Source organism: Euprymna scolopes, chromosome 5 (genome assembly GCF_053919585.1).
Source record: "Euprymna scolopes isolate OS-2025 chromosome 5, ASM5391958v1, whole genome shotgun sequence".
Taxonomy (NCBI): Eukaryota; Metazoa; Mollusca; class Cephalopoda; order Sepiida; family Sepiolidae; genus Euprymna; species Euprymna scolopes.
In genome coordinates, this window is record NC_136486.1 from 30,791,160 (window position 1) to 30,805,912 (window position 14,753).

The following is a 14,753-nucleotide window of genomic DNA, read 5'->3' on the forward strand; positions in this document are numbered from 1 at the left end:
TTGTCAGAAAAATAACTCATTAAAAATGAGGACTGAGGGACAAATTAGGAGAAGCAAGAGTAACAGGAGCTGCCGATAACGCATCCACAATGCATTGTCTACTCTCCATTAAGAAAAAAAAATGATAATATTAAGTATTATATTAAAGCCGTTTCACAAGTAAGTCGGATTCTACCTTTTTAGGCGACTACGTGTGAAAAGAAAGAAAAGGCTTGAAGTTTTGTTCCAAGTTCTGCAGAAGGGCAGGTCCTGTAGAATCAGCAGAAAAGAAAGTCCTATAAAGTCAGCAGACGAGCAAGTCCCAAAAAAATCACAGACACACTAAAGTACTCTTAAAGCTGCAGCAGTTCACCGATACGATCACACTGACATCGATCCTAGAAAAAGACGCCCCCATGTTCCAAACACATTCCCTTTATCCTTCCGGCGTTCGTCCTCGGCCAATCAGCAGCCAAAGAACGGTCACGTGGGGCCCAGTGATGATCGCACAATCTACAAGATGAGGACGGCGCCATTTTGGAATTTCTTTCATGTTTCGGCCATGCACGTACGCACACCGTAGGAGCGTTCCAAGGTAAGGCATGACGCGCAGACACGTGGCCGCTTCCTCCCTTCATTTTCTTCGACTCTACACCCCCCCCTAGTCTCAAGATCACACATGCGGCATTGCGGCCGCGGTCGTTTGATGCGGGCGCTCCTACGGAGGGGGATTAGCTGGGCTAATTGACTCTACATATATTAAGTCCAATGTTGTAATTAGTTGAGTGTTTGTTGTGAATGATTTACCATAGAGTGAAGCTCAGTCGAGTACCAGCCATGAAAATAACGATAGAGAGTTTCACAACATCTATACTATGAGAAAGAGGCCGAGAGGAGAAAAGGACATCAGTTTTGTACCCTGTCAAGGCAGGAAAAGGTGCTCTGAACAGCTCCTTCCTCAATGTCGAAACAGTATTCCATATATTTGGTTAATTGCAAAAAAAATGAAAAATAAAAAAACAAACTAATATCGTCATCTTCCTTGATCGGGATATGCATACAACTTGTGAATTTAAAATTCCCTTGCCACTTCCTCCTTAAAAGAAACCAGTTCAACCCACCTAGGACGAATGCTGGTGGCATGCATACTTTTAGTGGTCTGGAAAATGTATGTATGTTTAACGAATTGATTACACTGTGCAACAAATTTCAGGTTAAAAATAAGTACAACATAAGATCGGTTTCAGTGTAAGAAAAAGACGATGTCTCACTGCCTCACACTGAGTACATTATGCAACAAATTTCAGATTTAAAAAATGCAAGGGAGATAACTAAATTTACTAAGTGAATAACACTGGGCAATAAATTTCAGGTTAGAAAAATGTACATGCCATAGAAGACCTCTTTCGCTATAAGAAAATATCCTGATACTAAATCTGACCTTTATTTCTCTAGATTAGGCATCGTTTTCATCTATATATATAAAAGCGAAAATGTATGTGTGTATGTTTGTGTGTCTGCGAATAACTTTCGACAGACACGACAAAAATTCACAAACTCTATATCATATTGAAGCTCCATCGTTTGTTAGAAATGTATCGAAAAATTGGCCAAAAACGTTCATTTTTTCACCCCGAAATCGACAATTTTCGACAGGGGGGGGTCAACAAAAACGGCCCTCTCGTGACGACGACCGTTTCTACGCATGCGTCAGATGACGTCATGACTTGATTTACTTTAAATAGTTGAAAAACTGATTAAATTTCATGTACATCGCGTTAGGTCAGTTGGTTAAAGCGCTTGTTCATTATCTAAATGTTTTGAGTTCGAATCGTGATGTGAGATGTCTTCTTTTTTTTTTTCGATTTTTTAAATTTAAATATTGAACCAATGTTATTTAAGCCATTTTTCACGTAACGTTCGTTTTTCTGTTTTCTTTTTTACTTCGCTTATCCACCCCCAACCACACACCCCAAAAAACCCGGGTACCCACCGATTTTTTAAATTTTAATATCGAAACAGGCTTATTTAAGCCATTTTTCACGTGTTCGTTTTTCTGTTTTCATCGTTCGTTTGCCTTACGTTAGTTTTTTTGTGTGTTTATTTTTCAATGTTTTCAGGTTCGATTCTACCAACTTTTACCCCCACCCGCCTGGTTTCTTTTTTATTTAACACCACACACACCTCCAAACATCATATCTTATTATTATTGGTTATGAATGAAAAACAGAATTGTCAGTTTAAACATTTCTCCTCTTGCGTTGAGTTTTATCCTCTCTTTTTATATTCCAGCAGTATTCTGCTAACATGCCACGGTTCCATTTCCTTTTAAAATGTTTCACCATCACTAAAATATCATGATGGAATTTCTCGCCATGTTCATTAGTCACATCACTAAAATTATCGCAAAATTCTTGAAGGTTACAATTTTGCAAAAAATAAACTCTACCTAATTTGGCAAAAAGATGGCTAGAACTGGAATTTTATGCAATTGTGCAGATAAAAATGGCTACTGTTGTCCTGTCATGTTTTCGGTGTTACACCGTGCTATTTGGAACAGGAAGCTGTATTACAATGCAATATCAAAATAGCGAATTGATGGAGACAACTAGACAACCGAGTCAAACGACGTTTCTAAATTTTTGAGCTGAGGATTGGTTAACCTCTGACCGTCTTCAGGTTTATTTTGTTGAATTCAAAAATGTTTCTTTTGAACTCCAAAATTTGGACGGAATTCTGAGCAGAACCCTTTATTTACTTCATGGGGGTAGCATGCTCTTGTTCCATCTGCCATGACTGGATACAGGTCCTAAGTAATTCCCAATTGTATTTTTTGGTCGCCCACACTGAGATTTGATTGTTGGTTGGTTGGTTGTTTTTGTTTTACAGCATATCAACCCTTTTCAGGTTATTTAATGCCGAATCCAAAGATTTTGAAGAAAAATTTTTTTGATAGAATATATTTGTTTTTTTTCAAATCGGTTTCTATTTAACCCATAGTTGGGACCCTAACAGGTACTACCACTCCGGGTCAGAGTGGGCCTGTGAGCAACGGCAATTAAAAGGCGGCTCTACACTCCCCAAAGCCCGCAAGTTTAAGGTCATATCCAGGACCCTGAGATTTGAACCTTTAGCCTTCAGGAGAATATCATTTTAACAATTGATTTTTCTCTAATCACTGCACGAAAAGGTCCTTGCAAATAATTCTAGTATAAATTTGCAGAGCTTTAAATCTATTTTATTTCTAGTTTTACAAATTACTATTTATTGTTAACAATTATTACTATATATTACTGTGTGTATATATTATTGTTATTGTGTTTACATATTACTGTATATATTATCTATATCTATATATCTATAAAAGTGAACGTGTCTGTGTGTGTGTGTCTGTCTGTGTACATTTCCCTACGCAATAATTCTGTCAATTTTCAGTCTACAGACTCGAAATTTGATATACCGGGTACTGAGATTTGGAAAAATCTATGTGATCGGTTTTCGGCCAGAAATTTAGCTGTTAAGGGGTCAAAGTTCAACGATTTGACCTTTGAGAACTCTACCAAACTTCTCTGACAATTTTTGGTCTAAACATTTGAAATTTTAGATATAGGTTCCTTGGACATGGATTTTAAGGTGGCATAATAGGAGTCAAAGTTAAAAAAATTGACCACTTTTTTTTTCTCAACATACATCTCCAAATACCTGGGCAACGCCGGCCACCCAAGCTAGTATATCTATAAAAGTGAACGTGTCTGTCTGTGTGTGTGTGTACATTGCCCTACGCAATAACTCTGTCAATTTTTAGTCTACAGATTCGAAATTTGATATACAGGGTACTGATATATGGGAAAATCTATGTGATCGGTTTTCGGCCAGAAATTTAGCTGTTAAGGGGTCAAAGTTCAACGATTTGACCTTTGAGAACTCTACCAAACTCCTCTGACAATTTTTGGTCTAAACACTTGAAATTTCAGATATAGGTTCCTTGGACATGAATCTAACTTAATAACTTGATTTGAGCCCAAAACAATAAATGTTAAGGGGTTATAATAGGGGTCAAAGTTAAAAAAAAAAATTGACGTTTTCTTTTTTGTTGTTGTTGTTTTTGCTCAGCATACACCTCCAAACACCCAGGCAACGCCGGGCACCCATGCTAGTATATTATATATTTAACGTTATTCTCGCATTGCCAACGCACAGTTCAAAATACAACCGCTAGAAACAACGTGCGGCTCTTTACAAACAGACTTTTTTCTCCAAATTTACAAGATGGCAAAGAAGAAGAAAAGGAAAAAAGAAATAAAACAACACTGAAGATGGAGTATACCTCTGAAATATATTTGTGATAAATTTCAAACAAGTAAAACATTTGTTTATTTTCCTAATATTACGTTGTGATTTGGCTTTCAAGCGCACTTGATGCGTATTTTATCTTATATTATCTACTATTTTCATTAGCATATTGTGTTAAATTCTATGTGTGTTCAGTGATTTCTTAGGACCCTATCTAATCCTGGCTGACAGAATGACGTGAAGTAAATAAAGGGTTTCGTTCAAGATTCTGTCTAAATTCCCGAGTTTGACAAGATACACCTGAAGAAGATCGGGGGTTTAATCGACCGAAACGTTGTGAAAATGACACAGGAATTAGAAGAATCCAAATAATACAAATAACCAATCCTCATCTCCAAAATTCAGAAACGTAATTCAAACTGTAGTATCTGTTTTATCCTCGATTAGGCCAAAAGAAATCCTTCATGACTGGGTCATTTTTTTCATCCCATCCAGAGTACCACTTAAAAAAAAAAAAAAAACCTTGTGGATAACACACCACTCAATAAATTCCGGGTCTTATTAATCTATATAATTATTACAATAGAAAAATGCAAGCATGAAAAGTAATATGGTTAAGCTTAAACATGGAAAAGTAAAGGACTAGTTGTTAAAACTGGAAAAGAAAAGGACAAGATATTCTCGTAAAAAATAGAATAAATTTATAACTCAAAATACTGCAGCATTAAGAATTGATTATATAATGTTATAAATTGACTTAAATGAAAAAATTCTTAATGCTGCAATATTTTAAGTTATAAATTTATCATATTTTTTACTAGAACATCCTGTCATTTTCTTTCCCAGTTTTAACAACTAGTCCTTCACTTTTCCATGTTTACGGTTAACCATATTACTTTTCATGCTTGCATTTTTCTATTGTAATACATGATTTTTCCAGGCTTCGAGTAAATTCATTCGTTCTTTATTTAATTTCAGTCTTTTTTTTTGCCCCAATAAACGTAACATACACATATGTAATAACAATGTACGGCACTCGTCTGCTTTAAATAAAATCCCCCCAATTATCTTCCTTTCATTCTTTCAGTTTCACTTGTAACTTCTCTTTTTGTGAGAGCGGTGAATTGGTAGTAGTAGTAGTAGTAGTAGTAGTAGTAGTAGTAGTAGTAGTCGCTGAAGCGACGTGGTTGCTATGGAAACCAGTCATAAAAAAATGTCGCTCACCTCCTTACGCTTTTTACAATTTTGAACACCAGTAAATTCATCATAACTTTTGTTTTACTGAACGAAAATTGGACCTTTTTTTTCACAATGGAAGGTGATCTATAAACTGTAATAATTGTTTGAAATTTGGTCAAAAATGAGTGAGCGGTGAAGCTTAAAATCAATTCTAAATGACTAAAACTGTCACTTAACCATATATTCAAACACTGCTGTGTTTGAATAGCAGAACTATGTGGACCTTGCTTGCATTCTTGGTTGTCTTCTATGATCGGGTGATTCCATCTTTTAAAAAACAGGATGCCAGGTGAATTTATATATATATATATGCCCCTGACCCACTCTTAGTTGTCTGATCTAGCTGAAATTTTACATATGCAATGATTTATATCTCTACGAGTTATGTGGCAAATTACAGCTCTGAACTAATTGTGGTTTATGTTTTACAGGTGTTTGAACTGAGTCAGGTGTGAAATGGAGCCTGTTGAATGTTGAGCAGTGATCCGATTTTTGTATTTGAAAGGACGCACACCACAGGAGACTTTTGATGAAATGAAAGAAACTTATGCTGATAATGCCCCATCATATGACCTTGTAAAATGCTGGCATCATGAATTCAAACATGGCCGGAAGTCTGTGGAAACAGCTCCAAGACCTGGTCGCCTCCCTTCTGCCATTGATGAGGCATCTGTCCGTCAAGTTGAGGTTGCCATTTTGGAAGATCGGCGCATTACTATTCGCCAAATATCCCAAGATGTCAAGATTTTTTTTTTAGTTTTCTTCAGATTATCTCTTTTTGCTTCATTTTAATTTAATCAAAATTCTCAGAAATCAAGGGCCCCTCTTCCTGAGGCAAACACTTAATCTATATATGAGATACATATTTGAATACTCCAGAAATTTCTCCTTTACATCTAAAAAAAAAACTAGTTGAGAAATTGAGGATATAATTTTCCTCTCCCCCCCCCCCCAATAGATAATTTAAATATGTTATAGTATATTTTTCTTTTTGGTCTTAATGGATTATAGGAGAAGAATTCACCTAGTCTGGTAGAGTATTCAGTTTTGTGTTACTTAAGGTAACATCACTTGGACAAGGTGCGGCATTCCTCATAAAAGCCAGTGTAGGTAAGCCATACTGAGGAGATATCATTTGGGCCGTGAATACTATGTCATTTTGAATATTTGGTCAGGGTTTATTTGTTGGGAAAAGAATAGTGTCCAGTAGGCATTCAAGTTTTCTCCCAGTCCAGTATGCATTCAAGTTTTCTCCCAGTCCAGTATGCATTCAAGTTTTCTCCCAGTCCAGTATGCATTCAAGTTTTCTCCCAGTCCAGTATGCATTCAAGTTTTCTCCCAGTCCAGTATGCATTCAAGTTTTCTCCCAGTCCAGTATGCATTCAAGTTTTCTCCCAGTCCAGTATGCATTCAAGTTTTCTCCCAGTCCAGTATGCATTCAAGTTTTCTCCCAGTCCAGTATGCATTCAAGTTTTCTCCCAGTCCAGTATGCATTCAAGTTTTCTCCCAGTCCAGTATACATTCAAGTTTTCTCCCAGTCCAGTATGCATTCAAGTTTTCTCCCAGTCCAGTATGCATTCAAGTTGTCTCCCAGTCCAGTATGCATTCAAGTTGTCTCCCATTTTGGTGACTATTTTACCATATTTGTCCAAAATTTTCTTTTTATGCCTATTTAGCAGTTTTGCATGGTGCTGAACTCAAATTTAAATATCTTAAGGCCTTGGGGACTTTTGAGGCCAAGAGGGGGCACAAATGATGGACTTAGTCATTTTTTTTTTTTTGCATGATGCAGAACTCAAATTTACATATGTTAAGGCCTAAAACTGCACCGATTGTTCATTTGCACAATGATTTGATGTCTCCTGGGAACTTTTGGGGCTAAATGAGGGGAGGGCGGCAAATGCCGAACTTTGTCATTTTTTTATGCCTTGTTCACTGTGCACTCGCGAGGGACCATGCATGCTTTACTTGTTTTTTTTTTTAGTTCCTTACATCAAGTGGTTTCATGCTTTGTCTCGAGCGAGTTCCATAAAAAAAAACCCAAATATGCCTAACATAAGAATGAGAATGTCTAACATAAGAATGAGAATGTGTATGAGTGAGAGACTATGTGTGGATTAGTTTTGACTGTGTAACTATGATACAACCATATTTAAATATGGTTGCGCGAATGACGGGAAATAAAAGTTAAATTTGTCTTTCTCTTCTGATCGAAATCTCTTGAGGGAAGTGGAAACTTATTTCCATATTCATAACTTGTAATTCCAAATAAAGAAATACGCTTCAATTTTTGAGTGGAATTTTGTTTTAATTTATTCTTCCCTTCTCTCAAGGCCATTTGCAAAGACGAAAGTAGAAAAATTTGTGTAAATAATTTATAAAATTCCTGAAAAATATTCTCCATTTAGTTTTTATGATATTTTCTTAATGCAATAACAGCTGCGATTGATTTTAACGTAATTTATCGATGTAGAAAAGTAATTAATTTTTACTGGAATTTTTGTTCTTGCATTATTTTATTAATAACAAGCGCCTTATAGTCTAGCTCCTGCAGATAGCTTTTGAATAAACAAAACCATAAAAATGATATTATTTAAAATGAATGAAAGTGGGGAGTCCGTTCATCCATGCATGTGTGTCAACTATTGTCAACGAAATTATCTCCCTTGACAAATGAAACTTGAGAATATTTCAGCAATTCTAGCTCTTGGTCCTTTTTCAAATCTTATTTTTTTATATATAAAGTTAGGTCTGTGTATATTGTTGGTTACATGGTTCTTGTATGAGATGCTATAATGAGTCTTCTGGGGCATCTCATTTCTACTGCTTAGATCCTCCTTTGTAGTTCTGCGTTCAGTGTCTCAGCCTCCTCATCTGCATAAAGCATGATTGAGATGACTAGCACGTTTAGCAGCTTCATCTTGGTCCTGAGAGAGATGGTTCTGTCTCTCCATGTCATCCACAATGAAGTCCTGAGAAAGGTTATTTAACAAGTATATCACTATGAAGACTTTCTGTCCAGAATTAAAAAGAGAAAACTAAGATGATATGGGCACTTAATATGCTCAAAAGACCATCCTGCAAGAAACAGTGCAGGGGAAAAGAAGACGGGTTAGGGAGAAGAAGTGGGCCAACAATATCTTTGATTGGACAGGGAAAAGTTTCAATATTACCCAGGCACTCGCCCACAACTACACCAATTGGTCCAACTGATCTAACTGGTCCAACTGGCCCACTGTTGATTTATTTATTGCGGACTATTATCTTCGTCAGGTAGTAACTGCAATGGGATTATCCTCATCTTTTTTTTTTTAGTTGTTGTTTCATGGCGTTTCAGCTAACTATTCCTCTGGCCTTCATCAGGTAGTAACCACAATGGGATAGAAACTCTGAATCTCCTAATTTCATCCTCAGCAATTACTGCCTTCCATAATTGTCGTCATCTCACAACTAAAAAAAAGACATGAGGATAATAGTCCGCAATAAATAAATTAATAAATAATACTCATCTCAATAATTAATTTCAATTAAATAATATATATATAGTCCACTGTTCATCCATCACGTAGCACCCAGTGACCCTGGTCGGCTACAGAACCAGTAACAGTATGTGTATATGTTAATGCAACATTCACAATTTCTGCTTGTTTGAACCCTCTCAACAGTTAACTATTGTGCCTGCATTTGGTATTGATAGGTATTAAATTTCCCTTGATTCAATTGTTAATGGCCTGGAGGTAATGTCGTAGTAAATGAAGTCAAAGGTGACTTTGTAGCTGGGTTAATATCAGGATCAATAATAGTGTGTGCATATGTTTATATTGCTATGAAAAATCACTAATCTTTTTGTGTTTTCAGTAAAGAATAAGTATATATATTTTTTGTCGTTTCCATCTTTTTCAGGTAAGTCCCATATGTATGAATGACAGAATAAATCCGTTGCCTTAATTGTAAGTAACAATATATTTTTGTTTTTATGGTGATGTTGAGAAGAGACTGAGGGATAAGTAGCAACGATTAGCATGCGTTCACTGCAAGAAACAAGCATAGAACCGAGTTATTACAAAGTGAAGATGATTATAAAAATATAAGCACTGTTAGGAATCTAAAATAGTTAAAGAAAAATAGACAGATATTTTGCTTGGATGCATTTTTGATGTTGTTTACCTCTTGTATTGTTGGGGAAGAAAAAAAAACAAGAATTACTACTACTACTACTAATACTTGCTGTAAGTACAGAAAAGAAACAAGGACTGATGCTATTGCTAATCCTAACCGCTACCGTTTCATGTTGTCAGTTCTTGAGTTGAAAGCTCTGTTTAGTTTCAAAACAGTTTCCGATGGTTCGTTGTTTTATACAAGTCTTGGAGGTGGGTATATTTCGAAACAAAAGACAATCTCCACAAGAAGAAGGAAAGGATGGCCAGCGCATTTGTATACACGAAGGGCATCTTGGGAAGGCAGAGCATGATGGGAGAAGCTATTTCTTTTTCCTGTCTCTTCCTTTTTTTTTCTAGATAGGAGGATATAAAAGCAGGGAAAAATTACCTGGGGCAGCAGAGAGAAAAGAGTCGTGAACATCTTCTCTTGAAAAGAATTTTGTATTGCTAACGTTCAGATTGTGCGGTGTGACATTGGTGGCGAGAGGCCAGGTGTGGTCAATTGGAAAAGAAGAGGGCAGAAACGTGCTGTTGTTGAGAGAGTGACTCACTTCTTCCTGAACCCCAGAACCGAATCCTGATTATAACCCTAGAAAATGAGGCATAAAATTTTACGATACTGATTTTGATATCCTTAAAAGTTATTAATTTTTAGATTTCCAATTCCAATTAATCATCCCCAATTCTATTATTTATTATGGTTGCCAATATATAAAATTATACAATATAATAAATCATATAGCCTTACAGTATAACAGATTATGTTAATATTTTTTTAAAAATCCTCCATTTTGTGTTACAAACATTAACTCGAACACAAATAGACTTACACATGCTTAAAACATACATTTTTCAGAAAAGCTTTTTAATCAGCTAAAAATTCAAGATGGCGGCAATATTTCAAAATGGCTGTGCGTCAAGTGTAAAAATAAATATTTTTTTCTTATAGAACATGAATTGCTGGACACATGTTACTGATCTAGTTGTGAATTTGTATTGCCACCATTAAAGTTTTCATGTCAAAGTACATACATTTTGGCATGACAAATTTAATGTTGCCAATACAAATTCAATATTATTTCTAGTCTTAAAGATAGCAGCCATTTTTTTTCATAATTTGAATAGACATGATGTTTCAGCTGAATGTAAAGTAATCCAAGCAATCGTTTGAGCCACATTATAATGCTTTAACCTTGTCTATTGGTTGATATTTTTGGTATAAAACAGAATTTCTAACTTAAGGTGCTGCACTGTCATTCAAGTGCAAACTCCTGTCCCATCGCTATAATGTTGTATCCTAGTGCTTGTTGTATAAGTACTTTAATAGAATGTGCTCCCACAAACTAATAGTACTGGTGTTTCCTCGACATAAATACCTCCAACTAACCTGACAGGATACAAAATCCTACACCTGTATACAGTCTTATACTCTGAAAGGTTTTGTCCTTCAACTGATAGACTTTAGAATTCTCTGCTGTTTTCTTGAAGAACTTTGAAAGATAGGCTCGCGGTCTGTCCATTTTATCTGCTCACTGTAAAACTGGTGGTGAGTTCTTCAGGGGTAGTTTTTCTTGATGGATCGTTAAGTACAGTTAATTAAAAACAAAGCCATTTTTACTCACTGTTAATCTTACTCAGTTGTCTCCCTTACCAGCTCTTCACCAGAAAGAGTCATTTCACTGAAAACAGTGTAAGCAGACTTTCGAATATTGGGCGTGAGTGAGACGCACATGTTTTTATAAAATTGTCTCTCTACAGTTTATCAGTTTTATTTTTATATATGACTTCCATAGAAAAAAAAAAAAAAATGAAGAACAGGTAAGGGAGACGACTTAGTAAGGTTAACACCCACAATGCATATGCTGTTTATTTAGATATATTTTGGCAGAGAGAAAGAGGGAGAAAGAGACATAACTGGCTGAATCCTTAGAAAATGACCTCCAAACCACAGTGGAATGGGGCCGTAAATGGATGGTAACATTTAATGCTAGTGAAACTAAGCTGCTCTCCTTTAAAAATAACTCCCTACCTGAATAATCTTCCTTCAAACTCTTCGCCTTAACATTCACAGGAAATATTTATTTATTTATTTTTTTTTTACATGGAGGTCACCACTTATCAAGGCCCGAAGGCCACTCAGGGATAAGGGTTGTTATGTGTACAGTAATCAATGAGATAGTATTGTAGTAATCATTAGTATTGGGGGTTTTGATAGTGTTTTACTTAAGGGGGCGGTTTGTTTATGTTGGACTTGAAGACGTCCAAGTTGTAGTCAGGTTGGAAACAGGTAAGCGGCAGAGAGTTCCACTGGCGTGCAGTTCTAAGAAAGAAGCTTTGCTCATGGAATCTACGTTTGGATTTAGACACAGATTAAGAGTGGGGAAAATTATTGACAGTAGTTTCAGCCAGACGGGTGTTTCTCGTGAAAGATTGGCGAGGGGGGACGAGAGATTGGAGCTCAGACGAGCACCTGCCATGGAAATAGTGATAAAACAAAGACAGGCTCGCAAGGTCTCTTCTGTGGGAGAGAGGTTGCAGGGAAGAGAAAAGGGCATCCCCCACTAAACCACGAAATCTATTTTGTACTCTGTCAAGGCAGGATAGGCTGTTTTTAGCAGCTCCTGTCCAGATGTATGAACTGGAACAAATACATTGAGGACATTGCAACGGATGCTGCAAGGAAGTTGGGCTCCCTCTATCATGCTAGAGAACTACTCACACTTGAGAATATCTTTTACCTCTACAAAGCCACCATTCGCCCATGCATAGAGTATTGTTGCATCCAAAAAAGAGTCTCTAATCTTATAGGTCTTGCTTTGTCAACTAAACTCCAACCCCTTCCCCATCCTGCAATGTTGTATCCCTGTGCCTGTTTTACAAGTATTTTAATGGAATATGTTCTGATGAACTCATTGTACTTGTGCCCCCCCTCGACATACATATCCCCGACAAACCTGTTTGCCAATAAAATCACATCCTTTCACTGTTGAGATCCCCAAATGCTAGAAAGATTTCTACTCTAATAGCTTCTCCCCTCAAACTTTTAGATTTGGAATTACCTTCCTGCTGCCTGCTTTCCTAACTGTACTGATATACAGAAGTTTAAATGTAATGTAAACCAACATCTTGTAAATCTTTCTTAGGCGTGGTCCCAAATAGTAGCCCCTTATGTCCAAGTGGCAACATACCTTATTTGGAGTGAAGGTGAGTAAAAAAATAAATCAATAAATAAAAAATAAATTAAAATAAAAAAAAATAAATAGATAAAAATAAATAAATAAAATTAAAAAAATAAATAAATAAAATTAAAAAATAAATAAAAAATAAAATAAATAATAAATAAATAAAATTAATAAAAAATAATAATAAATAAATAATAAATAAAAATAAATAAATAAATAAATAATAAATACATAAAAAATAAAAAATAAATAAATAAAAAAAAATAAATAGATAATAAATACATAAAAAATAAATAAATAAATAAATAAATAAATAAAAAATAAATAAATAGATAATAAATACATAAAAAATAAAAAAATAAATAAAAAATAAATAAATAAATAAAAAATAAATAATGCATACATAAAAAATAAATATTTAAAAAATAAATAAATAAATAAATAAATAAATAATAAATAAATAAAAAATAAATATTAAAAAAATAAATAAATAAATAAAAAATAAATGAAAATAAATAAATAACTGGTAGCGAATTTTTCCGGAGTCATATGTTTGTATCAATCGTCCTTAATTAAAATGCATTTAAAAACTCTTTTTTTTTTTTTTTTTTTTTTTTTTTTTTTTTGAGCTTTCCCTATTCTGGCTGATATTTTAAGAGCCCACTTTATCAATCAACACCGACTTGCTTCTAATCAGCTACTCACCAAAATGCTTGCACCTGCTGATTGTATCATTTACAAATTCTGCCTACGCAATTCTTATGGATGTTTAATTTCACACCTTGAACCTTCAACAAATATTTCCTATTTAAATTTCAAATCTATCCATTGGTACCACTATATAATAATAATAAGCATGATATATATATATATAATTATACGTTATGGCATTTCCATGTGTAACATAGTACGAGCGTGCGTATGCAAATGTATGGAAAATGACGTCACTGGTAACTAAAAAAGGATATAACAAGGAGAAAGAGAACGATCAAGTTAGATACGTGGAGCACGTTCGAGATCATGTTAGAGGTCAGGGTGATATTTGAAAGAATGTTCGAGATCACGTGGGTGATGTCATGGTCATAATAATGTGAAAATAAATTTCATTGTTACAAAGAAGAAGTGAGTTGAACTTCTTTTCTGTTCTTTGTCTTCTTTGCGACTGAAAACTACAACGTGTTGGTTCTCAGACAACGTTACACGTGTTCATAGATGCATTATCACCTTCCATACTTTTTTTTAAATGATATTCGCCCATTGCTGAAGATGCAATTCAAAAAATGTTACAAATTTCATCTGGTGTAGAGCGTGAAACTTTCTTGACTTTTAGGCTAGAATTAATGTATTCGGCCTTTATGAACAATAAATTTTCAAACCAATTTGTGGATATCTTAAGTAGGATGCCCTTCCCCACTAGTGTGGGTGTGATATTGTGATGACTGAGATGATTTTGGTTAAGAGTGGGATAGACTTTTGCTATCATTTGTGACCAAGGATGGAATACTGCTGCCATATCTGGGCAGGAGCTGCTAAAAACAGCCTATCCTGCCTTGACAGAGTACACAATAGACATCGTGGCTTAGTGGGGGATGCCCTTTTCTCTACCCTGCAACCTCTCTCCCACAGAAGAGACGTTGTGAGCCTATCCTTGTTTTATCGTTATTTCCATGGCAGGTGCTCGTCTGAACTCCAATCTCTGGTCCCCCCCTCGCCAATCTTTCACGAAAAACACCCATCTAGCTGAATCCACTGTGAAAAATTTCCCCCCACTCTTTATCTGTGCCTAAATCAAAACGTGGATTCCATGAACAAAGCTTCTTTCTTAGAACTGCACGCCTGTGGAACTCTGTTCCATCTGCCTTCTTCCCACCTGACTACAACTTGGATGTCTTCAAGTCCA

The 14,753-nt window shown here is 35.4% G+C and overlaps 1 protein-coding gene across 1 annotated transcript in view; it reads left to right on the forward strand.

Moving 5' to 3' along the window:
* The window catches only part of LOC145276760 (uncharacterized), a 286,556-nt gene extending 276,202 nt beyond the window's left edge, over positions 1–10,354 (forward strand). The window contains exon 2 of the mRNA XM_080128010.1: positions 9,415–10,354. Within this exon, the coding sequence (XP_079984136.1) occupies positions 9,415–9,459 (45 nt within the window). The 3' untranslated portion in view covers positions 9,460–10,354. The remainder of the gene's footprint in view (positions 1–9,414) is intronic.
* Positions 10,355–14,753: the final 4,399 nt, after the last annotated feature.